Source organism: Sinohyriopsis cumingii, chromosome 17 (genome assembly GCF_028554795.1).
Source record: "Sinohyriopsis cumingii isolate HCF-2022 chromosome 17, ASM2855479v2, whole genome shotgun sequence".
Classification (NCBI taxonomy): domain Eukaryota; kingdom Metazoa; phylum Mollusca; class Bivalvia; order Unionida; family Unionidae; genus Sinohyriopsis; species Sinohyriopsis cumingii.
This window is the reverse complement of record NC_142977.1, coordinates 39,238,205-39,266,117: the sequence shown is the minus strand read 5'-3', so window position 1 is coordinate 39,266,117 and position 27,913 is coordinate 39,238,205. Positions and strand designations below refer to the sequence as shown.

The 27,913-nt window shown below is 33.2% G+C and overlaps 1 protein-coding gene across 5 annotated transcripts in view; it reads right to left on the bottom strand.

Moving 5' to 3' along the window:
• The window catches only part of LOC149778462 (sushi, von Willebrand factor type A, EGF and pentraxin domain-containing protein 1-like), a 119,678-nt gene that overhangs the window by 65,009 nt on the left and 26,756 nt on the right, over positions 1-27,913 (bottom strand). For 3 of the 5 annotated variants that reach the window (XM_089939303.1, XM_089939307.1, XM_089939304.1), the window contains exons 5-17: positions 24,314-24,408; positions 22,930-23,145; positions 20,431-20,522; positions 19,837-19,966; positions 17,932-18,023; positions 17,336-17,465; positions 14,968-15,059; positions 14,377-14,506; positions 12,328-12,540; positions 11,465-11,556; positions 10,871-11,000; positions 8,868-9,080; positions 6,902-7,069 (exon numbers count right to left, since the gene is read on the bottom strand). In XM_089939303.1, the coding sequence (XP_089795429.1) occupies positions 6,902-7,069; positions 8,868-9,080; positions 10,871-11,000; positions 11,465-11,556; positions 12,328-12,540; positions 14,377-14,506; positions 14,968-15,059; positions 17,336-17,465; positions 17,932-18,023; positions 19,837-19,966; positions 20,431-20,522; positions 22,930-23,145; positions 24,314-24,408 (1,793 nt within the window). The remainder of the gene's footprint in view (positions 1-6,901; positions 7,070-8,867; positions 9,081-10,870; positions 11,001-11,464; positions 11,557-12,327; positions 12,541-14,376; positions 14,507-14,967; positions 15,060-17,335; positions 17,466-17,931; positions 18,024-19,836; positions 19,967-20,430; positions 20,523-22,929; positions 23,146-24,313; positions 24,409-27,913) is intronic. The other 2 variants (XM_089939305.1, XM_089939306.1) reach the window with 2 other exon arrangements.

The following is a 27,913-nucleotide window of genomic DNA, read 5'->3' as shown; positions in this document are numbered from 1 at the left end:
CAGAATAAACTTCTAGTTCTGAACCATCAATGACACATGACCCATATTTTTTCCCATCCTCCCCCCTCTGAAACACACCTCATAACACAAGGTGAACTGAATGACCTTGTCAGGGATTCGGAACTATCCAAATGTAAGACAGAGTTGTTGGACTCCAGACTACAGCAGGAGAATCTCCTGGCCGGTGATGTTAGGGTTTCCATGTTCCGTGACCGTCAAAAGAATATGTTTCCATTCTTATTCATGAGAGGTGATCTTGTAGTCTGAATCAAACAATATCATGCAGTCCATATGAAGGAAACCTATGCAAACATTAAGTAACTTTTCACGTGCTTAAACAATGCCGAACACTAGTGGCAGCTTTGTGACCATCTGAAGGTTCTAGCTTGGGCTTCAGACTGCATATACCATGTACTGTTTTTTTTTGCTGCAAACTGGATAGTCGTTCGAGACAGATTGGCCACCCCGACTGCCATTTGAGGTGGGAGGAAAAGTGTTCAGCATCTACCACATTTAGAATCAAGTAAGATTGTGTTACCATGCTTGCACATCAATCTGGGTCTGATGAAGGACTTTGTCAAGGCCATGGGCGAATCACAAGAAGCTTTCAAGTACCTCCATGAAACATTTCAAAGATTAAGTGAAGCTAGGATAAAGGAATGTGTCTTTCTTGTTATTCAAATTCGTGAACTTCGAGATGATGCATTTGATCGTACAGTGCATGACAAGAAAAAGACGGCATGGAAAGCCTTTCAGTTTGTGGCACACCTTATCTCCGCAACAACAAGAAAAGACAACTACAGCGAGTTGGTGGAAACCTTCGTCAACGCGTACAAACTCCTTCGTTGCAACATGCCACTAAAGATACATTTTTTACCTCATCTCGATCTCTTCCACCGAACAGCAGATCAGTGAGCGACGAGAACGGCGAACGATCTCACCAGCATATTGCAACAATGGTTAAACGCTATCGGGACAATTGGAGCCCATCAATGTTTGCAGACTATTGCATTACAGTGACAAGATACTCCATTTAATGTATACAAGAGATAAGCCAAGAAGCGCAGAGTAGACACTGAATAAGGACAAAAGTATGTACTTACATATACATGATACATTTTGCCTTTTTTCAGAATAACTTTTATTTACATAACCCTTTTGTTTTGTTTTTTAATGTCTTACATATTATGTAAAACAACCATACAACATTACCACATGAAAAGACCTAGTTTTACTATATATGATTAAAACTCTACCATCTATACAATATACACAGACGTGAAATGCACAAACTTAAATATCTTGGAAACATTATCCAATCAATTGTTTTAAGTGTCACATTTGAATTAAGCACATCAAAATCCATAATAAATAGTACATTGTTTCTCAGAGGTGACGACTTCTAAAAATGTGAAGTGTAAGAATTAAACTGGATTTATTAACGGATGACATTTAGGGTAAAACATTCAGACGTATATTATTTCATATTTTCCATATAAATATAACATACAGGATCGTCCATGGACTTTACTGATAAATTGTTCGACTTTTAAATTTGTGTGAATTGGTAAAACACTTTTCAAATATATTTAATCTTGCATAATTGTAAATGGACACCGTTCATCGCGATTGCTTTCAGAATTAGCTGGAAACAAGGTGATCGCTACTCTCCATATAATCTTATTGTGTGTGCTGAGATATTACCCAACCTGATTATGACAGATTTATTAACTAAACAAATACAATTATTTACTTCTGCTGTTGTCATAAAGATCACTAACCCAGTTGGAACAAAACTGCAGTTATCAAAGGTTTGTCATTATCAAAATGTACTTATGTTCAAATAAGTGTACCACATGCCCCTTACGGTGTGACTCGAAGATCTATATTATGTTATTACAATTATTATTGGACTGCAGCAAGAGTCAAAATAAAAAAGCAAAGTATTTATTGAATGGTACTTTAAAATGATTCATATCACTAAGTTTTGGATTCTATTACGAGATCTTGAATCAGAAAAACAGTAAAGCCGTGCCTTATCATCACACAAACATAGATATAACATTCCTATTTGGAATATATTTTCCTTAAAAAGTTAATAGATATCAAATTAAGAATTCCCTTAATTAAAAATATGTACAAGTCCTAGTATCATTACTAGGGATTGTAGTGTACTACACAAAGAATACAATCAGAAGGGAATCATATATACAACTGAATTTGTAAATGAAGATGTTTCTAGAATCTATCTTGACAGGTTCCAGTTACGTTTTCTGATATTCACGGGGCTATTCATACTCCTTTATAAGAATAAGGAACCTATTTAATTTGCCAAATGAAACACGGAATTCGACCATTCAAACGTGAGTGAGTGAACTAGCCATTTACTTCATAACGATAAACATATGTCCTAATACATTTCTTCAAGAAACTGTGCAGGAGTCATATTAGAAAAAAGCAACAAAATGGTTACCAAAAGACACTGATGTATGGTTACTTTAAAGTAGAAATAATTAAATTAGAAATAATCATACTGAACGAAAGTCAAGCATCAAAATCATAGTATTCATAATATGTACCGGTGTTGTCGTATATATCATGTCTCCTACAGGACATCGTATACCCTAGAGAACGTTGATACTACGGCAAAGCACGCCATTTCTTGAGCACAAGAAACCTGCATTGGGCACGATTTCCTCTTACATTGAATATATTGGTAACACTTAATATTTTGTGCGGATATAGGAAAGAGGGTTTTAAAGCTTTAAGGTGACTAAAATTACAATTTAAATTAATTTAAGAAATTGCCTAATTTTTACTGTATTTCAGCAAGTATATGCGACTTTTTCCATTTCCTAACTCATGATCTGAATCATAACAGACATTCAACAACACACATTTGAAATAACTAAGTTAATACTATCTAAAAACAGAGGTTATAAAGGAGCCTCATTTAAAAGTAATAACTTTTGATAGGCAGTTGATACTATTTGCGTGGAATCTACGACATTATTAAATCAACGAATTATGTAGTCTGGTCTTTCAGCTGTAAATTTAACCTGTTATTACCATGCATTATATGATACACATATAAATGTAAACCTTCAGAATACCATACATTTTGTATAAATCAACAAACGTTCATATATCAGGATATTATTATATGCTCATATTTTCTCCTTTATCTTTACATTTCAGAATCGTTTAGCGATTTACGAGATTGAACTCGCGCGCACATCATATTGCACTCATAAAGGAACTACATTCTACTGTAAACAAACAATGTAAGCAGATGCAAGCACGTTTGATCTGTAAAAAATTCATGTACACTCACGTAGTATGCGCTTTACGTTTTAATTGATTAAATTTGTTTCCGAATGAACTAAAACAGATGTTTCGTTCACTGCAACACACCAGCTGATTTGTTACATCCCGCGTTAATTTTTTTGATACAATGTTTCTGATTTAGGCGGGCGATAGGCTCCAAATTTCATAAAATTGCTGGATACCTACAAATAACATACAAGTGACAAAGCATAAACTGATTTTTTATAGCTGATAATAAGAATGACAAAAAATGTACTTACAATTTTACATCCTGAATATTCTCAAAATGTAGTTTCTTAGTTCTGCAAATCCGAATTACATGAGTCATATCATGGGTTCTTAAGCTTGATTACACATTTTGAAATTGCTCGTTAATTTCTATTATATTCCAAGTTCAATTACATTCTACTTACTGCACTCAAAATGAAACAAACATTAAATTCCATAGCATCACTGTGGTAATTGCAGTTGACAGACTTCATATTTTCCCCACATTATAACATCAAATATTCAGTGACAGAATAGAAACACACTTGCAGATGTCAACACGCTTTCTTCCACGCTGCTTCAGTCCGATGTATTTCATACAGAATTGCCACAGATAAAGCCAGTTCATAATCGCAAAATTTCGTAGAATCGACAAAAATACCGAACTCTTTTCATTCAAGATCAAATGGAAAATTAGTTGCAATGTGCATTCGTTCACAATATCATTCCAAATTTAAATATTTAGGAGACCAAAACGCCATTTTCTCTCGAAAGGTACATCTAGCGCGCGATAAAGTTCAACTTTTTCTATGCAGAGTTATGTGCGCATTAATAATGTTGTTGTTGTGTAATGATGAATCTGCGGTTGTGTATTTAGTATGGAATACGACATATATTCAGTTACTTTGTTTCTTGTAATTTGTTTTTGTTTACATAATTAAGCCATAATAGAATAAGAAAAGGGGAATATAATAAAAAGATTATTAGATTTCTATAGGAAAATATGAACTCGATTTGTTGGATGGATATGCTGCGTTTCCAAGGTCGTGCAGTATTTCATCCAAAAAAACTCGTTTGTATTTTCCCATACAAATGCAGTAATCTTTAATTGTGAACTAGGATCAGCAGAAAAAATTCAACAAATGACCACATAATTTTAACTGAAGCAATTGCGTCTCTGACCGATATCCCAAGCAACAAAAGTCCTTGACAGTATTATTTTACGGTAAAGATTTCTAGCTTCTTCTATAAAGATATTGAACTTTATTGTTTAAAATTAATTATCAGAGAGAGAGAGAGAGAGAGAGAGAGAGAAGATAAACTGATCTCCTTCGACAACTGTCATTACTGATCGAAATTTATTGTGTTTATAGGAAGATACATAAGTGAAACAATCGGTACTATATACAATTATATGCTTTATACGAAAATAAAACATAACTGGACTCCCTCCCTAGAGTAATGTTGAGAATATGTTTGTGTCAGCTCGAATAATTATGTTTTTATTTCTTACAGGGCTTTACAGATAGATCAAAACTGCTTACAATATATACAATCATTTATATTTCTTAATTGGTAATGCACATCATTGGTTCATATTAAGACAAGCCGTAGATAAGGAAATACAGTCGATATTTACATTTTCATTCTAGTGTAGTTACTGTTTATCTCATATGATCAGGAAAATTCACATATAACTGTTCAAGCTAAAATAAATGATACAAAGTATCGGATAATACAACATACAAGTGACACAGGACTCACATTTGATGGCTCTGAACGGTCTTCAAAATCATAGGTTTACCTTGTATATACATTGCCAGGCCATTGGCATAAATATTGAGGATAACAACATTAAAGTAGCCCCGATTATTACTACAGGGTGCAATGTGTTCGGCATATAATTTAGATTAGAAGCCGTCTGATTTTATTTATATTCGTATACATCATTCGACGGACTTGATTAACCGGATGTCATTGCAGATAGTGTAACGAAATGGTGGATATCAATATATTCAAGGGCGCCCTTAGATGAACTTGGATAGAATCTGAACGAAAAACTATTATGCTTTACAAGTTAATAAATTGTTATGGTTCGAATGAATCATAGAATGTCTAATACATGCTGTAGGAACTGTATTCAAAAAGGAATCGTATGCAGATGGATTGAAAATGAAGATGACTCAACTACAAAGTCATATTAAAATAGTTAGGACTACAAATAATGTGCGGAATTTAGAGAAACTAAATGATATTAAAATAATAGTATTACATTTGATTTTAATACGAACACGAACATCTGATGTCTGTTTTTACACTGTCTATTTTACATATAATTCAGATGTAATGACTTTGTTTTATAGCGTTTACTAACCGTCTTCAAACACATAAAATGTGGAATTAATGACATAGAGACGAATAAATAGTACACGTACTTGTATGATATGAGATCCATATAGAGCATAAAATCTAATTTATATCTCTATACCTATAAAAGAAGTTTCAGAATTAAAGACACGTGCATGTAAAGGAACATAAATTACGAACTTATTAGAATGATGAAGGATGTGTATTAATGGCCACTCGTTATATGTGAGTTCACCTATTGTTGAATAAAATTAGTGTTGTTAGAATGGCAATAAATAGGTTTTCTTTTATTTATTTCAGACTTTCATTATGTGAATGTGTGTATCAAACCAACTTTTCTCATACTTCTCAGGTAGAATAAGAATGTAACAAACAATAAAAAGCAGTTTGTAAATAGCAGGGTATCTATTTATGTTTGAATGTTTAAATGCTAAATCTACTCATCTGTTAACATTTTACTCATGATACTTGGCATGCTTTTTAAATGCAAGCTGAAAACCACCAGACCCCGATGGCAGAGGTTTGAAAACAAAGTTCACCTTGAAATTAAAAAAAAGCAGTATATAGCAGACTGCATTGGATATATGCCATTTGGTGATAACAATGTCATCTTGCTGACTTTTCTTCAGTTCATATACATTCCTCAAAATATAACAACTTTATGATATAAATATGTATTATTATTTTGACTAGAGTCTATATTTACAGAGTTATCATTTAATGTAAGTCTTGGCCCTGGATCATTGAACGTGTACGTTTTATATATTTAAATTCCCGAAGAGGATCCACTGGACTGGATATGTTTCATACAATCATGTAGGTGACGAATTAATGATAAAGTATTACAATTTTATAATTTATGAATTTAATAAAAGGTTATTTACTTTTTACTATCTGTCTATAAGATTCTAAGCCGATGAAATATTTGTTATGTTATGAAAATAGTATTTACTCTGATACTATGACCCCAATTACCAACTCATGTTTTCTCTCAACACTGTTTAGGATGATGAAGATAGAAAATAGAATTGGGCCATTCCTCCTCATCTGAAATATTCTGCTTAGTTTGACTCAACACCACGGGAAGGAGATTCTTGAGTTATCAACAGAGAAAGAAATTTTCTAATATCAGGCCTTCCATAGCATGTGGCACATATTTTATGTTTAAAATTAAAGTACTTCGCCATGAAAAATATAACAAATTGTGGGATCAACTCACTCTTTATACACCTGGGAAGTTCTGGAGTCCATATCCCTTTGCTGCAGAACACTGAAGTTTCATTGTGAGTCTCCATTTTATCTAGACAACGAACAGTCAGATTGTTTCCGTGCTCTACGTAATTCACTTCAGGTATCAGGCTTCTTGAGCTATCTAACTTACATCGTTCTATGATTATATAAGAAATTGCGAGAATAAGCAACAGGCCTTTATAATTGTCACAGAATTAAAACCAACAATGCAAGGTTCAAGAAAAAAAGAAAACAAACGTCAGAGACAAGTACATGTAATTTGTTCGTGGCAAATATTAACAATAAATAATAAATTCTTTACAGCGTAAGAAGGGTCAAAAGACTGTCTCATTGACATATTTTGCTCTTTGCACAAACAAAATTGTCTACCATCGACAAACATTCATCATGTCAATAAAAATCATCCTACTTAAAGGTGTTGTTTTCTATGTTTTGGTTAAATCGTTGATACTTAATTAGAGAATTTACATGGATATATCGAAAATAAGGTCCTGCTTTGTCTATTTAGATTGGATTTTTAACCCATTTGAACAAATGTAATGTCCAGCGAAATAGGCACACTCGCAATTACTGACGGTAGAACATTCAAGGCTAAAAATATAGACAAATCCAAATCATGATTGAAAATAAATCAGACCTTAATTTAGTATATTTTAATCAGATCCGCATACCAATTATAGGGAATCATTTTAGCAAAGATGGCAAGAACGGAAAAAGTTTCTTACGTCCCGAAAGAAGTTATACTATGACAGCTAACCAAACGGTAGTTATCATATATTTGTATTGCTCACATTTGTTATGCATCTTTAATCGGATATCGGTAAACGACAGCCGTGAATGAATGAACTAATTTTTATTCAAGATATGTCCGTACAGTCATGAAAATATTCTTTATGATAATTGTATTGAACTTTGTAAAGTTATATCAATGTCAAAGCTGAAACATCCTGGTTTGTACCCACCATTCAGAACATATTAGGACACCTAATGTTGCCCGAATATATATATATATATATATATATATATATATATATATATATATATATATATATATATATATATATTCGGGCAACAAATTCACATTTTACTTCCAGTACAGTACCCTTAAATGTAGTCCCAGTCTATTTTTAGATCATTTTTATTGCTCTTACCTTTTGGTGGCGATAAAAAAGTTAAATTTAGGCATTCTTAGTGTTGATTTAAAGATCTGTGGGAATTTCGGCGACAGCGGAAACTGATTAATAAGTCATTGCCGATGACCCAAAAGTCAAATATGCTACCTAATTCACTGTGCTTTATTTATAGTCTACCCTATGAAAAGTGGTGATGGATACCCTATTACAAGAATTTAAACAATAGTACATCTTTGAAGCCACTTCATAATAAAATATGATTTATTATCATTTATACACAATGGAAAATTCAAGACTGAGAAAACATATAGAGAATACATAGTAAAATAAATTGTGACCCTAGTCCATATATGCTTCTATGTATGTATATATGTATGTACGGATGGATGGGTGGATGGATGGATGGATGTATAGATATATGTATGGATGGGTGGATAGATGGATGGATGGATGTATGTATGGATTGATGGATGGATGTATTGTTGATAAAAGTGACTAGGAAATGAGAGTCATCCATATAATAAAACGACCAATTCTCAGACATGTATAATGTATAGTATTGACTATACATGGTTTCATTTAATGCTTAAATTAATGAATTGCATGAGAATGCCTTTCAGTTTCGTAGGATAAAGATTCTTTAAGCTCTTTATGTTTTAATTTTCCTCACGCAAATGGTTTTTATTGTCATTTTGTTACAATTTCAGATTTTTTGACACGTGTTATATAATGTTTTTGTGGAACCAAGCAAATTGAATCCAAATGTTATTTAGCAGTAAAACATTGGTCAAACTTACTTACTGTACTTGCAGTGAAGTGTTCTCGGCTCCAAAGTACCCAAGGTACATTGCACAGAAGTCTCCTCGCTGTCAAGATATACAGATGAAAGAACAAGTTCCATCCGATCGGGACATCTTGCCTGCATCAAGGTTCCATTATCAATATTTCTATCTAAGACTTTCTTTCCTTCGATGAAATACTCAAGACTAACTGGAGGTTCTATTAAGCATCGCCCTACAATTTGGAAGAAAATGTTTTAATATGTGTTATGTTGTCGTCAAATATAATTTGGTATTATACCAAGGAAGCCATTTTCACAAATCCGCCATCTTTTTATTTTTCTCCAAATATTCTTGTCAGAATGACCTTTCGATTCATCATGCCAAACTTTTAGACTGCATATTGAATAAACATTCACAAATTATATGCAACAATCACGCTAACTGCAATTCGTATTGCTTTATTAAGACTGCATAATTCGATGACTCAGCTTCGCAGCATTTTCTTTATTAAAGTACTCGAAAAATCCTTTTTTGCAAGTAATGTTATATACAGCGAATATCAGTTAAGATTATTGCATTGATTCCTAACGTTCCATTTTTTCGAACTTTATATTTTCTACTATCTTGTGAGGAAAAACTTGTCTTCAAGTCTGTCTAAATGCTACAGTCTTTGAATGTAAGTCAATGGTTCTGACATCTTTCAGCAAAGAGGCAAGAGCACCTATTTATAATTCAAAAGGTGTAATCATTACAGAGGTGTAGTCTTTTTATGTCGTTCAAAATGACATGAATTAAGATAGCTTGTTATGCTCTTTTTTATATTAGGCATAGTATATGCATTTAATTACGTGTATGGCTAATGCATTTATTATCTGAATTACTAATCAAGCTTTCTTATGTATTTAAGTTACGTGAGACAATCATATCAGACAATAACTTGGGAAGACACATTGTTGGATGTTTTGTAGCTAATTAATTTCAATGAGCAAAGCTATATAACACATTTTGTTTTTTGATTGTATAAGCCTTCGTCTATTATTTATATATAAATATAAACTCCTACTCGAATACGTTGTTCTTGGTGTAATGGTTAAATCGCTTATATTTAATTAGCGTGTATTCCATGGCTAAATCGATAAAAAGATCCTGCTTATTTGGTCGCCGTTTTGCATATATAATAAGTTGTGTAATTCCAATAGAGATATAATCACTTTCCATTTTTGATGTAAAAGCAGTCAGAGGTAGGAATAGTATTTAAAGATGACAAAACTCATATTAGAAAATACACCAGCCCATGAATTAGTGTGTTCTTTTAATCAAGTAGAACGTCATAAACAATGAATCATTCTAATAAAGATAACAATAATTGACAACAGTTTGTTATCTACTGAAAAAATATTTTGATTTAATACATTTTTATAACTGATGTTATCTAGGCAGCCTTAACTGGAGATGGGCAAACGTAACCAGTCAAAGAACGGATTTCCTTTTATCAACGATACACCCGTAAGCCCATGAACCTATTCTTTTTTATACGTTTCCTCGAGTTGCTAATCTCGCAATTTGCATCCACCAATCAGAACACATTACGACCACATAGAGTAGAGAATATACTGAGTGTTATAGGACTTAAGGTAGACTTTATGCCTGGTATGAAAAGATATTTGTAGCGTACATAATTGTTTAAATCAGTTCTCTAACATTGCGTTTTATCTAAGAAAACAATAATAAGATGCAAAGTCTTTACCCCACCACAACTACGTTAAAGGAAAGAAAATAGTTCGCTTTTATTATGGGTGTGGCATTACCAAAGTAAGGTTGAGTGTTGAACCATGAATATTATGTTCGCTTTCAGACTCTGTGTGGTTGTTTATTCGTATACTACCGAAGATAAATAACAATAAAAACAATAATAGCAAAACGAAACAGTAACAATAGAAAGAATACAACTATCGGTTCTCAACGACCTGATTAGTCACAAGAAAAGTAGTCAATGTAATAAAAAATAAAGGCAATACTTACTCGGTGTACATGTCGGAATTTCAGCGGTGAATGAACCTCGATAGCACTTTATGTCTGTATGTTCTGATTCAAGGTACATCGAATTCGATTCATTATACAGTTCATATCCATCAGAACATATCAATCGTATCTAAAAATTGTAAAATATTACCCAGAAATTACACTAAAAGGTAACTTCCCTGAATAAAACCAAAAATGAAATCTTGCGAACAAATATTATATCCTTATTACCTGTACAGTCCAATATTTGGATTGCAAAAACTGCTTCTAGACATCTCTCAAAGGCTTCTCTACTTCATGCTTTCAATATATGCCATTTGGTTTAATTCCTCAATTGTCTACATAGATCTCTTAGTGCTGATTCTAGTCATTAAAATACAATACAATTCTTTATTCGATGACAGCAATGCCAATAGTGCATCGATGACAAACAGCCATTCTGGGACAATATCACTCCGAAAATGTATCAAGATACAAGTTGGTGCGGCGTACATAGTACATATATTATTTTATACATATGGAGAAGAAAAAAAATAATCCAAGAAAGAAAAGAATGTAAGGATGGCTAGAATGAAGAAACAGGACACAACGTACATTACTACCCGACTGAATCTTCTCTCCTGCAACAATCACAATCCCACTGTTTCTAAAATGACCGTTTTCAATATTTGCGATGTTGCATCTTTCTGTGATTTCAAAGAAAACAAACAATATGAAAACTATGACACAATTTAAATTAGAACATTTTATCCAACTTATTACAATCTGGCTTGATAGGCTGCATGTGGGGCCAGTATGCCTGGTGAAGGAAGAATCTGGGAAAACGTCGGTAAAAACCACCGACCCACGAGAAGACAAAATAAGGTTTCACGGGCATTATTGTCCTTTAGTACCTGTTTGTTTCCTTGAAAATTGCATATATGTAGCATTTTAATAATCGGCCTCGGTAAACAATTCATTCATTTATTAAATTAAACATCAATGATAAATACATGATCCCAGTTTAATATAAGTTAACGTATGCTTTAAGGAGACTACCTTAATATATTTACTCGTTCCAACCCATGTACATACATACATACATACATACATACATACATACATACATACATACATGCATGCATGGATGCATGCATGCATACATACATACATACATACATACATACATACGTACATACATACACAAATATGTGTGTGTGAGTGAGAATGTGTCTGATACACGTGGCACATTATCTTTATGATTTCTTGAATTTAAGAATCGTATGTGGATCCCTTTTTGTTTCCTAAGGCTGAAGATTCATTGGACTATTTTGGTTGAATTTTCTCCAGTTGCTTTTTATTGTCATTTTAATACAATTTCAGACTATTGATTGACTGCTCGTTATACACTGTCTTCTCGTTAACCGACAGTTAAATGCAGTTTATCAAACAGTAAAATATAGGTAAGATCTACTTACTATCCTTGCAGTCAAGTGATCCAGGATCCAAGGTACCCATGTTGCATTTCACAGATGCTTCCTCTAGGTCAAGATATTCAGAGAAACGAACAAGTTCCATAAGATCAGGACATCTTGATTGAATCTGGGTTCCATTATGAATATATCTATCTAATACTCTCTTTCCTTCGATGAAATACTCCAAATTAACTTGAGGGTCTATCAGGCATCGTCCTGTGATTTAATCCAAATTGTTGAACTACTAGCTGTATTGTCGCCAAATATAATTTGGTGTGAAACAAGATAAACAATACGTCCCTTTTACACGGTTTCTTATTTGTTGTTCCCGAATATAATTCAAGTTCTTTTTATAGTAAGACAATTTATAATGCCATGATTTAACTCTGCATATTGAATAAACATTCACAAATTATCGGCGAAAGATACAATAACTGCAATTTGCATTGCTTCTTCAAAACTTTGCTTACGTTTATTAGACAACTTTGCCGAGTTGTCTTTATTAATGTAATCGTAAACTAGCTTGTATGCAAGCAGTTATATATATTGAAAATATCAGTTTCGATTACTGACTTGCTTACTGACGTTCACTTTGATTAATAATTTATATTTCCTCCGATCCTGCGAAGAAAATATTAGCTTGATTGTTTTAGGTCATTTAGCTTTTGTTGATAAAAGATTCACTAAAATCAATAATTCTGACATCTGCAAGCAAAGAAGCAATAGCACTTTTTTATTTTTCAGAACGTTGACTCATACAATGCGTAATTGTTGATGATATCCAAAATAAAATAAATTTAGATCGCTTGTTATCTCCTTGGTTTTATTAATCACATACGCAATAATGCACGTGTAAGGCAAGTTCATTTTGTTTTGTTGAAAGGCTGATCAAACGTTTTTATGTGTTGAAGATCCTTGAGACATATAATATAAGAGAACTCCTTCAGAAGATATGTTTGTTCGATGTCTTTTGGTAACAAATTCATTTCAGTTGGTAGATCATCTACTGTATTTTCTTCTCTTCCTTTTATGCCATTGCCTCTTTTAGATATAAATGACTACAAACTTTGACCTCAAGGCATTAGTTTTCATTTTTTATTTGAATCTCTAATACATAATTAGCATATTTCTACATGACTAAATCAAAAATTAGATCCTACTTTGAATGGGTTATTTTTTATATATGTGAACAGATGTAATGTACAGAAAGATCCAATCACTCTCTATTATTGACGTAGAATATTCGGAGGTAAGAATAGTATGTATAAATGGTTTCGGTGCATACTTGACTATAAATCAGGTTTTAATTTTATTTTGTTTTAATTTTCAGTAGTATATAAAAGCAAAGAACAATTTCGTTGAAGATGACGCCAATTGCTTACAGTTTGTTATTTATTGAAAGAAATTAAATAATCAATACTAACCTAACAATAGTTCTGATATATTTGTGTGATCGAAATTATCTAAACAGTTTTAATTCGTGAGTCGTAAACAAAATCATTCAAAGAATGGACTCATTTTATATTCGATATATCCTTAAGATCATGAAACTATTCTCACCAAATTTATATCCAACAATCAGAAAATATCAGGACCGCATAGTGTAAAGAGTATACTAATACCTATTGGACGTGACGTAGACTTTGTGCCTGATATGAAAAGATATATGTAGTGTACATAATTCCTTTTAAATCAGTTGCTTACCAATGCGCATTATCTCTAAAAACAATAATAAAATGCAAAGACTATGCGCACTGCAACTACGTTAGGGTAACATATATCCCACGTTTGTTATCCATGTGCGTTACCTGGAAACTCTCGAAGGTCAAGCCTGAAGCAAGATCTCAAATTTGGGCTGTTGCGTCTTTGAGCATGCACTTCAATGATGCGGTTCTTTCTTCCTACACCAGTGGACATCAGCAACCGTAACAATAATGACAACAGCAACAGCACAAAGATCAACCGTAGTAAAAATAAAAAATTGGTTCTCACGGACCTGATTGGTCCCAAGAAAAAGTAGCTACTGTAATCGGAAGAAAAAGCAATACTTACTCGGTTTACATGACGGAATGGCGGCGGTGAATGAAGCTTGATAGCAATTTATGACTGTCGATTCTAAATTAAGGTACCTTTGTGTCCTCTCATTATACAGTTCATATCCATCAGCACATACTAATAAAATCTAAAATGTACAATATTACCCATAACTTATATCAAATGATAACTGCCCTGGAATAAATGAGAAACAAAATCATGTGAACAAGTGATATATCCTTGTGACTTTTACGGTCCAATATTTATATTGCCATTAACTGCTTCGAGACATTTCTTAACGGCTTCTTTACTTCGGCTTATATTCGATGCCATTTGGATTAATTCTTCAGTTGTTCATACAGATGTTTTAGTGATGTTTCTAATCATTACAAAACAATAAAATTATTTATTCTACGACATCAATGCAAATAGTCCAACAATGATAAAAAGGCATTTTGAGACCATGACACTCCTAAAATTTATCAAGATATAAGTAGGTGAGGCTTATATACTTCAGATATTTTTCATAAACGTGGAGAAGAGAGAAAAGAACTCAAGAAAGAAAAGAATGTAAAAATGACTAGAATGAAGAAACAGGACACAACTTACATTACTACCCGACTGAATCTTCTCTCCTGCAACAACCACAATCCCCATCTGTCTAAAATGACCGTTTTCAATTTGTCTAATGCTGCATCGTTCTGTGATTTCAAAGAAAATGGACAATATGAAAAGCATGATACAATTAAAGTACTGAATATTTTATCCAACTTTCTACATTTTCGCTTGATAGACCACACATGGTACCAATATAAATGGTGTAGAAAGAAGCTGGGAAAATATAGGTAAGAACCATCAACCTACGTGAAGAAACTAGGAAGGTTTCATAAGCATGTTTGTCCTATAGCATCTGTTTGTTTCCTTGGAAAGCGATGTCTAGCATTTTCATGGCGTGCCTCGGTAAGGTGTAAGAGAAACTTATAGCATTATGATAGGAATCCATAATAAACCTAACCAGTTGGATTCATATCCAAAATAATGTAATGTTTCTAATACATTTCTGGTCCTAGAATGCACCAATTATAATGGCATTATCTAGAATTCCGATGAAAAATTCAAAATAGTCCCAGAATAAAGTTTTCGTCCAATGAGAACTTTGTAATTCCAATGCAAAGTACAAACAAATGTTTCCTCTCAAATTATCTAAACACAGTATTAATCATATATGTATACTGGTTGCAACATATGAAATAAGAATAGGAGATATGAATGAATCAAGAATAGGAACGAATTAACGACTCAGTTCCCACCTTACGTACAATTTGAAGAGTCTATTACGACTATATGTTGCAATATACCCCACGTGACAGATCTCGCTACTCATTCTTATATTTTAAATTACCTATTCATGTGATCCTAAGGTCAGTGATTTAATTCTTCTAAAAACCCAGCTGCCAATGAGAAACTGTTCCAAAGTTGTAGACATATATTATTATTATTATTTGAAATAAGAAAAAAATGTTTATGCAGCCCGTGTAATATACAGTCGTAATATCGTATAAATTTCGTAGAATTCCATAACCTATTCAAATAGCTATCTAATATTTTAAGTACAGGTGATCGTTAGAATTTACTGTCATAAATTACACAAAATATAAACACAATCATTCGAAAGAGTTATATAATATAGCTGTACATAACACATACATAGGGACTTAATTTGTACCTTTTACGAGATTTGTTTTATTTTTCTTGGTTATTTTAATCACATATGCATTAATATACATATATGCCTAGTTCACTTATAGTTTTATTGAAAGGCTGATCAAACATTTTTATGTATTGACGATACATGTGACATATGATATAGGAGAACTCCTTCAGAAGACATGGCTGTTCGATGTCTTTGGTAGCTAACTCATTTCAGTGGGCAGAGTCATCTATGGTATTTTGTTCTGTTCTTGTTTATGCCGTTACCTTTTATTTTTATATATATAAATGTATACAAACTTCGACCTCAAGGTGTGTTTGTTTTCGTTTTGTGCTACGATCTCTAATACATAATTAGCGTATTTCTACATGACTACATCAAAACTTCGATCCTGCTTTCAACTCGTTATTTTCATATATGTGAACAATTGTACAGAAAGATAGAAGCCACGTTCCATTATTAACTTAGAATATTCTGTGCTAAGAATAGTATGTATAGATGATTTCAATGCATAAATGAACATAAATCAGACTTGAATTTTTTTTATTTATTTTCAGTAGTATATTGGATACAGAGAATCATTTCATTAAAGATGATGCCAATTTACCAGTTTGTTATGTATTGCGAGAAATACAGAATCAGTTCTAACCTAAATTAATGATATATTTGTACGCCTGAAATTATCTAAGCAGTTTTAATTCATGAGTCGTAAACAAAACCATTGAAAAAATTGACTCATTTTATATTTAGATATATCCTTAATGTCATGAAACTATTTTCTCTTTGTACCCGCCATTCAGGAGATATCAGGACCACATATTGTAAAGAGAATACTAAAAGATATTGAACGTTACGTTCAGTTTGTATCCGATATGAAAATAAATATATGCAGAGTACACAGTTATTTTTAATCCAGTTTTCTATCATTGCGCATTATCTCAAAATACAATAATAAAATGCATAGTACACGTGCACTACTATCACGTTAGGGGAACATATGTCTCGCTTTTGTTACCCGTCTGCCGTTAGGTGAGAATCTTCAGCGGTCAAGCTTGAAGATATAGATTTGGGCTGTAGCGGGTTTGAGAATGCACATTAATAATGCAGTTCTTTCTACCTACAACAGTGAAAATAAACAACAATAACAATAATAACAGCAACAGCACAAACATCAACCGTAACAAAAATAAAATATCGGTTCTCACTGACCTCATTGGTCACAAGAAAGATCAGCTTCTGTAATCCAGAAGTAAAGACAATACTTACTCGGCTTACATGACGGAATTTCAGCGGTGAATGAACCTCGATAGCAGTTTATGTCTGTATGTTCTGATTCAAGGTACATCGAATTCGGCTCATTATATAGTTCATATCCATCCAAACATGTCACTCGTATCTAACAATTGTAAAATATTACCAAGAAATTATGTGTAAAGGTAACTGCCCTGAATAAAATGAGAAACGATATCTTGTAAACAAGTGATATATCCTTGTGACTTTTACGGTCCAATATTCTGAATTGCCAATAACTGCTTCTCGACATCCCTCCACGGCTTCTCTACTTCATGCTTATATCTATGTCATTTGGTTTAATTCTTCAGATGTCCATACAGACGTTTTAGTGATGGTTCTAATTATTAAAATACAATACAAAATTCTTATTCTACGACATCAATGCAAACAGTGCATCAGTGATAAACAGGCAATATGAGACAATGTCACTCCGAAAATGTATCAAGATACAAGTTGGTGCGGCGTACATAGTACATATATTATTTTATACATATGGAGAAGAACGAAAATAATTCAAGAAAGAAAAGAATGTAAGGATGGCTAGAATGAAGAAACAGGGCACAACTTACATTACTACCCGACTGAATCTTCTCTCCTGCAACAATCACAATCCCCATATGTCTAAAATGACCGTTTACAATTTTTGTAATGCTGCATCTTTCTGTGATTTCAAAGAAAATGGACAATTAGAAAAGTATGATACAAGTTAAGTACTGAATATTTTATCCAACTTTCTACATTTTCACTTGATAGACCACACATGGTGCTAATATAAATGGTGGAGAAAGAACATGGGAAAACATAGGTAAGAACCATAAACCTACGTGAAGAAACTAGGAAGTTTTCATAAGCATGTTTGTCCTATAGCACCTGTTTGTTTCCTTGGAAAGTGATGTCTAGCATTTTTTGGCGTGCCTCGGTAAAGTCTGCATCCATTTATTAAATTAGACATTAGTGCGAAACATATTATTCCAGTGTAATAAAATGTACGTGTTCTGTTAGGGTACTACCTCAATATATTTACAGAAGCAACTCGTTGCAACCGATATATTTGTCGCTGTGTGTGATTTGTGTGTATGTGTGTGAGACATAGTGTGTTCTGTCTAAATGCTACAGTTTTTGAATGTAATAGATTCCCCCAAGTCAATGGTTCTGACATCTTTCAGCAAAGAGGCAAGAGCACCTATTTATAATTCAAAAGGTGTAATCATTACAGAGGTGTAGTTTTTTTATGTCGTTCAAAATGACATGAATTAAGATAGCTTGTTATGCTTTTTTTATTTTAAGCATATTATATGCATTTAATTACGTGTATGGCTAATGCATTTATTATCTGAATTACTAATCAAGCCTTCTTATGTATTTAAGTTCCGTGAGACAGACAGTAACTTGGGAAAGACACATTGTTGGATGTTTTGTAGCTAATTAATTTCAATGAGCAAAACTATATAACACATTTTGTTTTTTGATTGTATAAGCCTTCATTTTTATTTATATATAAATATAAACTCCTACTCGAATACGTTGTTCTTGGTGTAATGGTTAAATCGCTTATATTTAATTAGCGTGTATTCCGTGGCTAAATCGATAAAAAGATCCTGCTTATTTGGTCGCCGTTTTGCATATATAATAAGTTGTGTAATTCCAATAGAGATATAATCACTTTCCATTTTTGATGTAAAAACAGTCAGAGGTAGGAATAGTATTTAAAGATGACAAAACTCATATTAGAAAATACACCAGCCCATGAATTAGTGTGTTCTTTTAATCAAGTAGAACGTCATAAACAATGAATCATTCTAATAAAGATAACAATAATTGACAACAGTTTGTTATCTACTGAAAAAATATTTTGATTTAATACATTTTTATAACTGATGTTATCTAGGCAGCCTTAACTGGAGATGGGCAAACGTAACCAGTCAAAGAACGGATTTCCTTTTATCAACGATACACCCGTAAGCCCATGAACCTATTCTTTTTTATACGTTTCCTCGAGTTGCTAATCTCGCAATTTGCATCCACCAATCAGAACACATTACGACCACATAGAGTAGAGAATATACTGAGTGTTATAGGACTTAAGGTAGACTTTATGCCTGGTATGAAAAGATATTTGTAGCGTACATAATTGTTTAAATCAGTTCTCTAACATTGCGTTTTATCTAAGAAAACAATAATAAGATGCAAAGTCTTTATCCCACCACAACTACGTTAAAGGAAAGAAAATAGTTCGCTTTTATTATGGGTGTGGCATTACCAAAGTAAGGTTGAGTGTTGAACCATGAATATTACGTTCGCTTTCAGACTCTGTGTGGTTGTTTATTCGTATACTACCGAAGATAAATAACAATAAAAACAATAATAGCAAAACGAAACAGTAACAATAGAAAGAATACAACTATCGGTTCTCAACGACCTGATTAGTCACAAGAAAAGTAGTCAATGTAATAAAAAATAAAGGCAATACTTACTCGGTGTACATGTCGGAATTTCAGCGGTGAATGAACCTCGATAGCACTTTATGTCTGTATGTTCTGATTCAAGGTACATCGAATTCGATTCATTATACAGTTCATATCCATCAGAACATATCAATCGTATCTAAAAATTGTAAAATATTACCCAGAAATTACACTAAAAGGTAACTTCCCTGAATAAAACCAAAAATGAAATCTTGCGAACAAATATTATATCCTTATTACCTGTACAGTCCAATATTTGGATTGCAAAAACTGCTTCTAGACATCTCTCAAAGGCTTCTCTACTTCATGCTTTCAATATATGCCATTTGGTTTAATTCCTCAATTGTCTACATAGATCTCTTAGTGCTGATTCTAGTCATTAAAATACAATACAATTCTTTATTCGATGACAGCAATGCCAATAGTGCATCGATGACAAACAGCCATTCTGGGACAATATCACTCCGAAAATGTATCAAGATACAAGTTGGTGCGGCGTACATAGTACATATATTATTTTATACATATGGAGAAGAAAAAAAATAATCCAAGAAAGAAAAGAATGTAAGGATGGCTAGAATGAAGAAACAGGACACAACGTACATTACTACCCGACTGAATCTTCTCTCCTGCAACAATCACAATCCCACTGTTTCTAAAATGACCGTTTTCAATATTTGCGATGTTGCATCTTTCTGTGATTTCAAAGGAAACAAACAATATGAAAACTGTGATAAAATTTAAATTAGAACATTTTATCCAACTTATTACAATCTCGCTTGATAGGCTGCATATGCGGCCAGTATGCCTGGTGAAGGAAGAATCTGGGAAAACGTCGGTAAAAACAATCGACCCATGAGAAAACAAAATAAGGTTTCACGGGCATTATTGTCCTTTAGTACCTGTTTGTTTCCTTGCAAATTGCATATATGTAGCATTTTCATAATCGGCCTCGGTAAACAATTCATTAATTTATTAAATTAAACATCAATGCTAAATATATGATCACAAGGGACTACCTCAATATATTTACTCGTTCCAACCCACATACATACATGCATACATACATACATACATACATGCATGCATGCATGCATGCATGCATACATACATACATACATACATACATACATACATACATACATACATACATACATAGATACATACGTGTGTGTGTGTGTGTGTGTGTGTGTGAGAGAGAGAGAGAGAGAGAGAGAGAGTGAGTGTGAATGTGTCTGATACACGTGGCACATTATCTTTATGATTTCTTGAATTTAAGAATTGTATGTGGATCCTTTGTTGTTTCCTAAGGCTGAAGACTCATTAGACTATTTTGGTTGAATTTTCTCCAGTTAGTTTGTATTGTCATTTTAATACAATTTCAGACTATTGATTGACTACTCCTTATTCAAAGAACGGACTCATTTTATATTCGATATATCCTTAAGATCATGAAACTATTCTCACCAAATTTATATCCAACAATCAGAAGATATATAGACCATATAGTGCAAAGAGTATACTAATACCTATTGGACGTGACGTAGACTTTGTGTCTGATATGAAAAATGTATGCAGTGTACACAATTCCTTTAAAGTCAGTTTATATATATTAATATATAATTCCATTCAACTGAAGAACTGAAAACATGTATTCATCGCCTTAATCATTTTCACCCGACGATTAAATTTACTTATACTGCATCTAGTACGCATGTTTCATTTTTAGATGTAAATGTAATAACAAATATTGATAACACTATTTCTACAAATATTCATATCAAGGAAACTAATATTCACCAATATGTGAAATATTCTTCATGTCATACCATGTCATGTAGAAACGGTATACTATATAGCCAGGCCAAAATATACCGACGCATTATGTCAGATGATTGTCAATTACAAAATTCGTTGAATAAATTACAAACATATTTCCAAAATAGAAATTATCCTACACATATAATTGATTCTGCGCTGAACAAAGCCCGTAATCTTATTCATCATCAGACTTTAAACACAGCATAATGTAAAATATAGAGAGATGTAATTAATTTCACAATACAGTATAATCCTTCATTACATAACATAGGTCGTATAATTAATAAATAGTATAGTCTCCAAAATGTATCCAATAAAACCAGTGTAAAATCAATTTACAAAATAACACCAATTCTCGCTTATAGAGGACCCAAGAGTTTGCAAGATTTTTTAATTAGAAGTAAACAGACAGAAAATATAAAAGACATTTTCGTCATCTAAATGTAACAGACACCGGTGCTTTCAATGTTTAAACATAAAGAGAAAGTATTTCTTTCAGTAGTGTTAATACAAAAGAGGTATTTTCTCTACGTGATAAAACTAACTGCATATCAACTGATCTGATTTATTTAATAACTTGTAAAACATGTAGCATGCAGTATGTTGGACAAACACTTCAACAAGTTTCTAAGAGAATGAATAATCATCGCTTTCATATACAAAATTATAGAGATCCTCAGTTTTTCTTTCTTTCTTTCAGTTTTTCTTCCAGCCTCACCCGAGTGCAAACCACGTAAGCCTAATTTATGTATATTACGCATTTAAAAGCGAAGAAAGAAATATATTAGAAGACTTTGCCAATAGAAATGAGTTACCTGCAAAAAGACATCCAGCAAAATATCTTAGGAAGGAATTCTCCTCTATCGTATGTCTCATGGAAATTAAATACTTAAAGAGGTTTCCTTAGCATTTGAAAAAACAAAAGAATTAGCTATAAACGTAAATAAATGCATGAAATGTTTTTATTAAATAAGAGCATAACAAGCAATCGTAATTAATTTATTATTGTGCAACGTCAACACTTACCTCACTGCAAGGATTCCAAGTTTTGAAAGAGTAAAATAATAAAATAATACAATAAAATAGAGACAAACGTCATACATATACTTATATTGTTATAAAGGATATACAATATATCAATTTAAATTGTACAATTGTATATAGTGCATTGGCATTAATCCATTAGGATACAAAGTATCTAAATTATGAATCCAATAAGTTTCTTTTATGAGTCTATTCATGTCACCATGCACAATATCTATAGGCTTAAATTAGGCTTACGTGGTTTGCACTCGGGTGAGGCTGGAAGCAATGCGCCATTAACACATTTCAATAGTCCGTTAGTTTCATAGCCACCTGCAAACGTTTCATACCCACTATCACATGTAAAGATTAGAGTATTATTGTCAGTGACGTCGGTATCTTCAGTTATGTTCCTTTCCAACGTACCACTTATTCTTACTGATCCGTCGGAAAGAGCGGGAACTTTGCACGTCTCTACAAAATGGAATGAGTATAATTAGCAATTTTTCCTTAGCCATGCTCCATCGTGCTCATCAATCCAATGCAGATTTTACAGTTTTACTTTAGTGATAACGTTAATTTTAATATATTACCATTACCTGATTACAATTAGTTGTCAACGACCGATCAGCCCAGTTCATTCTCATCTTTCTTCAGTTACGTAACAAGCATCATAGAGTTCAAACACATTATCACATCAGAAGATTAGTTATGAGTTGGAATAAAAATATGTGTCTTTAGTTAATTCCTCTACCCACCTGCAAATCGTTTTTAGTGTTCCGGTGGCTAGAGCGGACCCGTTGCAAGACTTTATACAAAAGAAGATATATAATTCGCATTTGCTAATTAGCCGAATGTCCATCATGCTACTAAAAGCAAATCGTGACATATAGTAACTAAAAACTGACTCTACATGCCAAAAAGAAAACGAGCTTTTCACATTTGAAAACATTCATTATAAACGTATCGGGAATACAGCTAGGCATAGCCGGTAAAATTTGGGACACCTCCTTCTCTAACCATAAGCTATATAAACTTTAAAATAATGCATGGACAACCTAAACGAGATTCGTATCAATGAATATTTTCAAGGTATGAAACAAAAGCAAAATTGAAGCACAAAATATTTTACAAGTTCTACATTATTTTCATTGAATAAAGTACTGTCTTGTCTGAGGCATGATTTACAGGGAACATAGTATCCAGGTAAACGTGAAAAGTGAACTTTAATATATATATATATATATATATATATATATATATATATATATATATATATATATATATATATATATATATATATTAGATAGATAGTGAGAGAGAGAGAGAAAGAAACAGAGACAGATAGAGAGAGAGAAAGAGAGTCAGAGAAAGACAATAATACACATCCGCTTTAGTAAACAAAACTTAAAACTAATCTTCAGTCACCATTCATATGGATACAAAAACAGGTCTATGCATAGGTTCGTTTTTGAAACAATTTTAAGTTTTTATTACTACTTTAAATGTTGAGTGTATATCTTTTGGGAGTCAACGTAATCTAGAGACAAATGAATTGTAGATGCTTGCATTAGACACACTGAAATTGTATTATTTCTAATTTTTCGCAATGTGTTTATTTGATTATTCATGTATATCTTACTGATACATCGGGGTTTTGGACTTGACCAGTGTCCATGTTCAGTGCATATAGCAAACTGTGAAGTGATAGGCTCCATTATGTGATGGTCTTCACAGCTGGAAACAGAAGAATTTAAATTTTATGATGAACGTGACAGTATTCGATAGATACAATAAGAAATAGTTTAAAGGAGACAATAATATTTCAAAGCAATAATTTATATTCGATCAATCGATATTGGTTTCTAAAACGTGTATGCCCTATTACAAATATTATAGCAGTTCATATTGCAATGACGCCAGCAATCAAAAGGTTATAACCGCAAATGTTACTTCCCAAAGCCATTGTAATGTTGTTAATAACAAACGGAACACTGTTTAAGGGAATGACATGTAAATTTATCTTAGGAACATCACAAGATAGCTTTCGAGCAGCAGAGAGGGTTAACAGACCACTTAAGGGAATGGTCACCCTTGTGTTTAGACCAAACAAAATAGTGACCCTTCATAGAGGTCAATACCACGTCTACGATTATTGTTTGTTCCAAACAGAATTGTAGACAGGACCCTCTCTGCTGCTATTAATTAAAAAATTGTTATATTAAAAATAATGGTATATCCAGAATCTCATACTGCAAGAATAGCACGAGAACGATTAGAAGCAATTAAAAAATTTCTTCCTGTCAGAGACTCATTTAGAAAAAATCTACAAGCGCAGCAAGAAGCACAAGTTGAGTACGAAGAAGAAACTAAAAAATTGTTTAAACCCGTCACTGCAGCTACTGAAAAGGTTACAGCTGTCATCAAAGAAGATCTTCTTCCGGTATCAAAACAAACAGCAGAACAAACTGAAAAAATAGCAAGAAGAACTAAACAAACGAAGATTTTACGAGATCTTCCACCTGGCATAGCCAGGGAAATAGCTGCGGCTCAACCTCCACCTGTTGGCGAAGAAATACTTGAAAGTATTGGAAAACTTCGTACTGAAGTCGCCGAAGTGCAAAAATAACATGCACCTGAACCCTGGCCAGTAAAAGAAAATATAAAATTGATTGCAAAATTCAAAGAAGGGGTTGTTGAAGAAATTAGAAATACTGAAAGAGAAAAATTACCCGAAAAAATATACAATGTAATAACTAACAAATCTGGGATTTTAAAACCGCGTCATGAAAAAGTAAAAAATGAAGATCTTATTAAATGGATATATCGCATACATGCAAACAAAAGACGGGTTGAAACTAATGATTCGGAATACAGAGCTCTTTATGAAGACGTGGGAAGACTTCATAGAGAGGAACTGGAACAATTCTCCCAGTATCAGCTTCCTTCACCTCTGCAACAAACAGAACAACAACAATCTTCTTCGCCGCAGCAAAGGTTGAAGCCGAAACTTAAAAGGTCTAAAGAGCTACCTGGAAAATCAGCAGAGGAAAGATCACCCTTAAGACTATTTAAGAAAACAGCAGAAGAAGGAGCAACGGGAAGTGGTCTGGGAAATAATTTTGTTTGTCCTGATGATATCCTCAATGACGTGTCACGGTTAGAAGTTCTCATAGGAGGAAAACGTGCCGGAAATAATTCACCAGAAATAATTAATGAAGCAGCTGATATTTGTCGGCGATTATTTCAAGGTGGTATCATGGATATCGGAGTTTACCGAGAACTTATCGATGAACTTGTTGATGACTAGTTGTTAAATAAATGGTAAATTAAAAAAGATGATCATACATAATAATCATCGTAAACCCGTACAGGTCAGAGCGGTAAACTCACGATTACCAATCTACAGAGCTACTTACGGAGATGGACTTGGTGATGTTATTCAGGGATTATTCACAAGGATAGCTCCAAAAGCAGCACCCGTTGCAAAACAAATATCGATCAAAGCTATCGATATTGTTCGTGAAAAAGCTCCTGGAGCAATTGTCAATGTTGCTGGTAAGGCGTTCTCGGCAATCAAAGAAAGACTAGCACGATTATTGCGACGAAAACAACAACCACCAGTGAAACTGGCAAGTACTGAAATTATGCCCGCAGACGTAAGTAAATAATAAATCAGGCTGCAAATCAAAAACTAGCGGAATTATCTAAAGAGGCAGAAAGAAATATAACATCAAATTTGATAGCAGATCAAAGACTCAGTGAATCAGGAAATAATATTTCAAGCATGATATCAGGAAGTGGAGTTTCCAAACCCGGTTTTCGTGTTAGACGAAAATAATTATAATAAAATGTTTAAACGTGAATCCGATGAAGCATTTGATATGGAGGCAACATTCCTTAAAGATGAATCGCTACGTGATTATCAGTTTTATTCTTATGAGGCACGAATACCAGATCAACGTGGAAGAATTGAACTACAAGTTCATGATACAAGTATATACTTTTTACCCGCTAAGGCTTTTCTTGAGGTAGAAAGTACAGTTGTAAAAACGGATGATACTAATTACGGAGGTGCAGTAAAAGTTGGTTTTGTCAACAATGGGATTATGGCGTTGTTTGATAGCGCCACTTATATGATCGATGGAACAAATATTGAATCGATTCAGAAAGATGTAGACGTTGCTACAACAATAATAGGATTAGCAAGATATTCTGATGATTATACAAGATCAACAGGTCCTACAATGATGTTTGTGAAAGATAACTCCAATCACCCTGAAAGCGATCCGTATAATATAAGACGACCAAGAAATTTTGCCAATAACGCTGATGCTGATGTGGCCCCAGTGGTTCATGCTTCCAGCGAAAATTTCAACTTGGGATTTGCAGCACGTAAAAATATGTTACTAGGAGACAATAGAAGATTTTCATGTGCAATTCCACTATCGCATACTTTTGGATTTTGTAGAAATTTTAGAAAGGTTATTTTTGGAGCTAGACACACGGTTGTTCTTGTGCGAAAAGGTGATGATAACGATGCTCTGTGGAGACCTGTTGGTGATGCTGGTAAAGTAATATTGTCTAAACCTTCACTATGGATGCCGGTAATGACTCCAACGATCGCAGTAGAACAAAAATTAATTTCTTTCATGGACACTGGTGGTAAATCCTTGTTGTCATGGTTAACAACAAGCACAGATAGTATGCAAACTAACGTTAACGGTCAGTTTACATGGCATATAGCATCACAACAGGGTGTTTCTGCACCGCGACATATTTTTGTTGCGTTTCAGGAAACTAATCGATTAGGCTCACAAGTTCACTCTCATATGATATTTGATAAACTAGGTATCACAGATATTTCTTTACGGATAAACGGACAACAAGAACCAACAGAAAATATACAACTAAATTATGAACAGAATCGTATAGGACGTGCATATCATCGTTTAATGTCATTCATGGGATGTGATCAAAATGTTGATACTGGATTGCAAATATCACAATATGATTTCAGAACTTTGTATCCGATTTATTATTTTTCACTGGAACATCTTGATCTATCAAAACAATCTGTCGTTGATGTACATCTTAAAGCAACATTGAATACAGGTGGTGCTAATTATAGAGCAATCGCGGTCATACTCAGCGATAAAGCCATGTTACTTGAAGGTGGTAGTGGTCGAATGAGAGTCGTTGATGCACCAGTGGAAAATCTTTAATTATTCAGAAAAATATT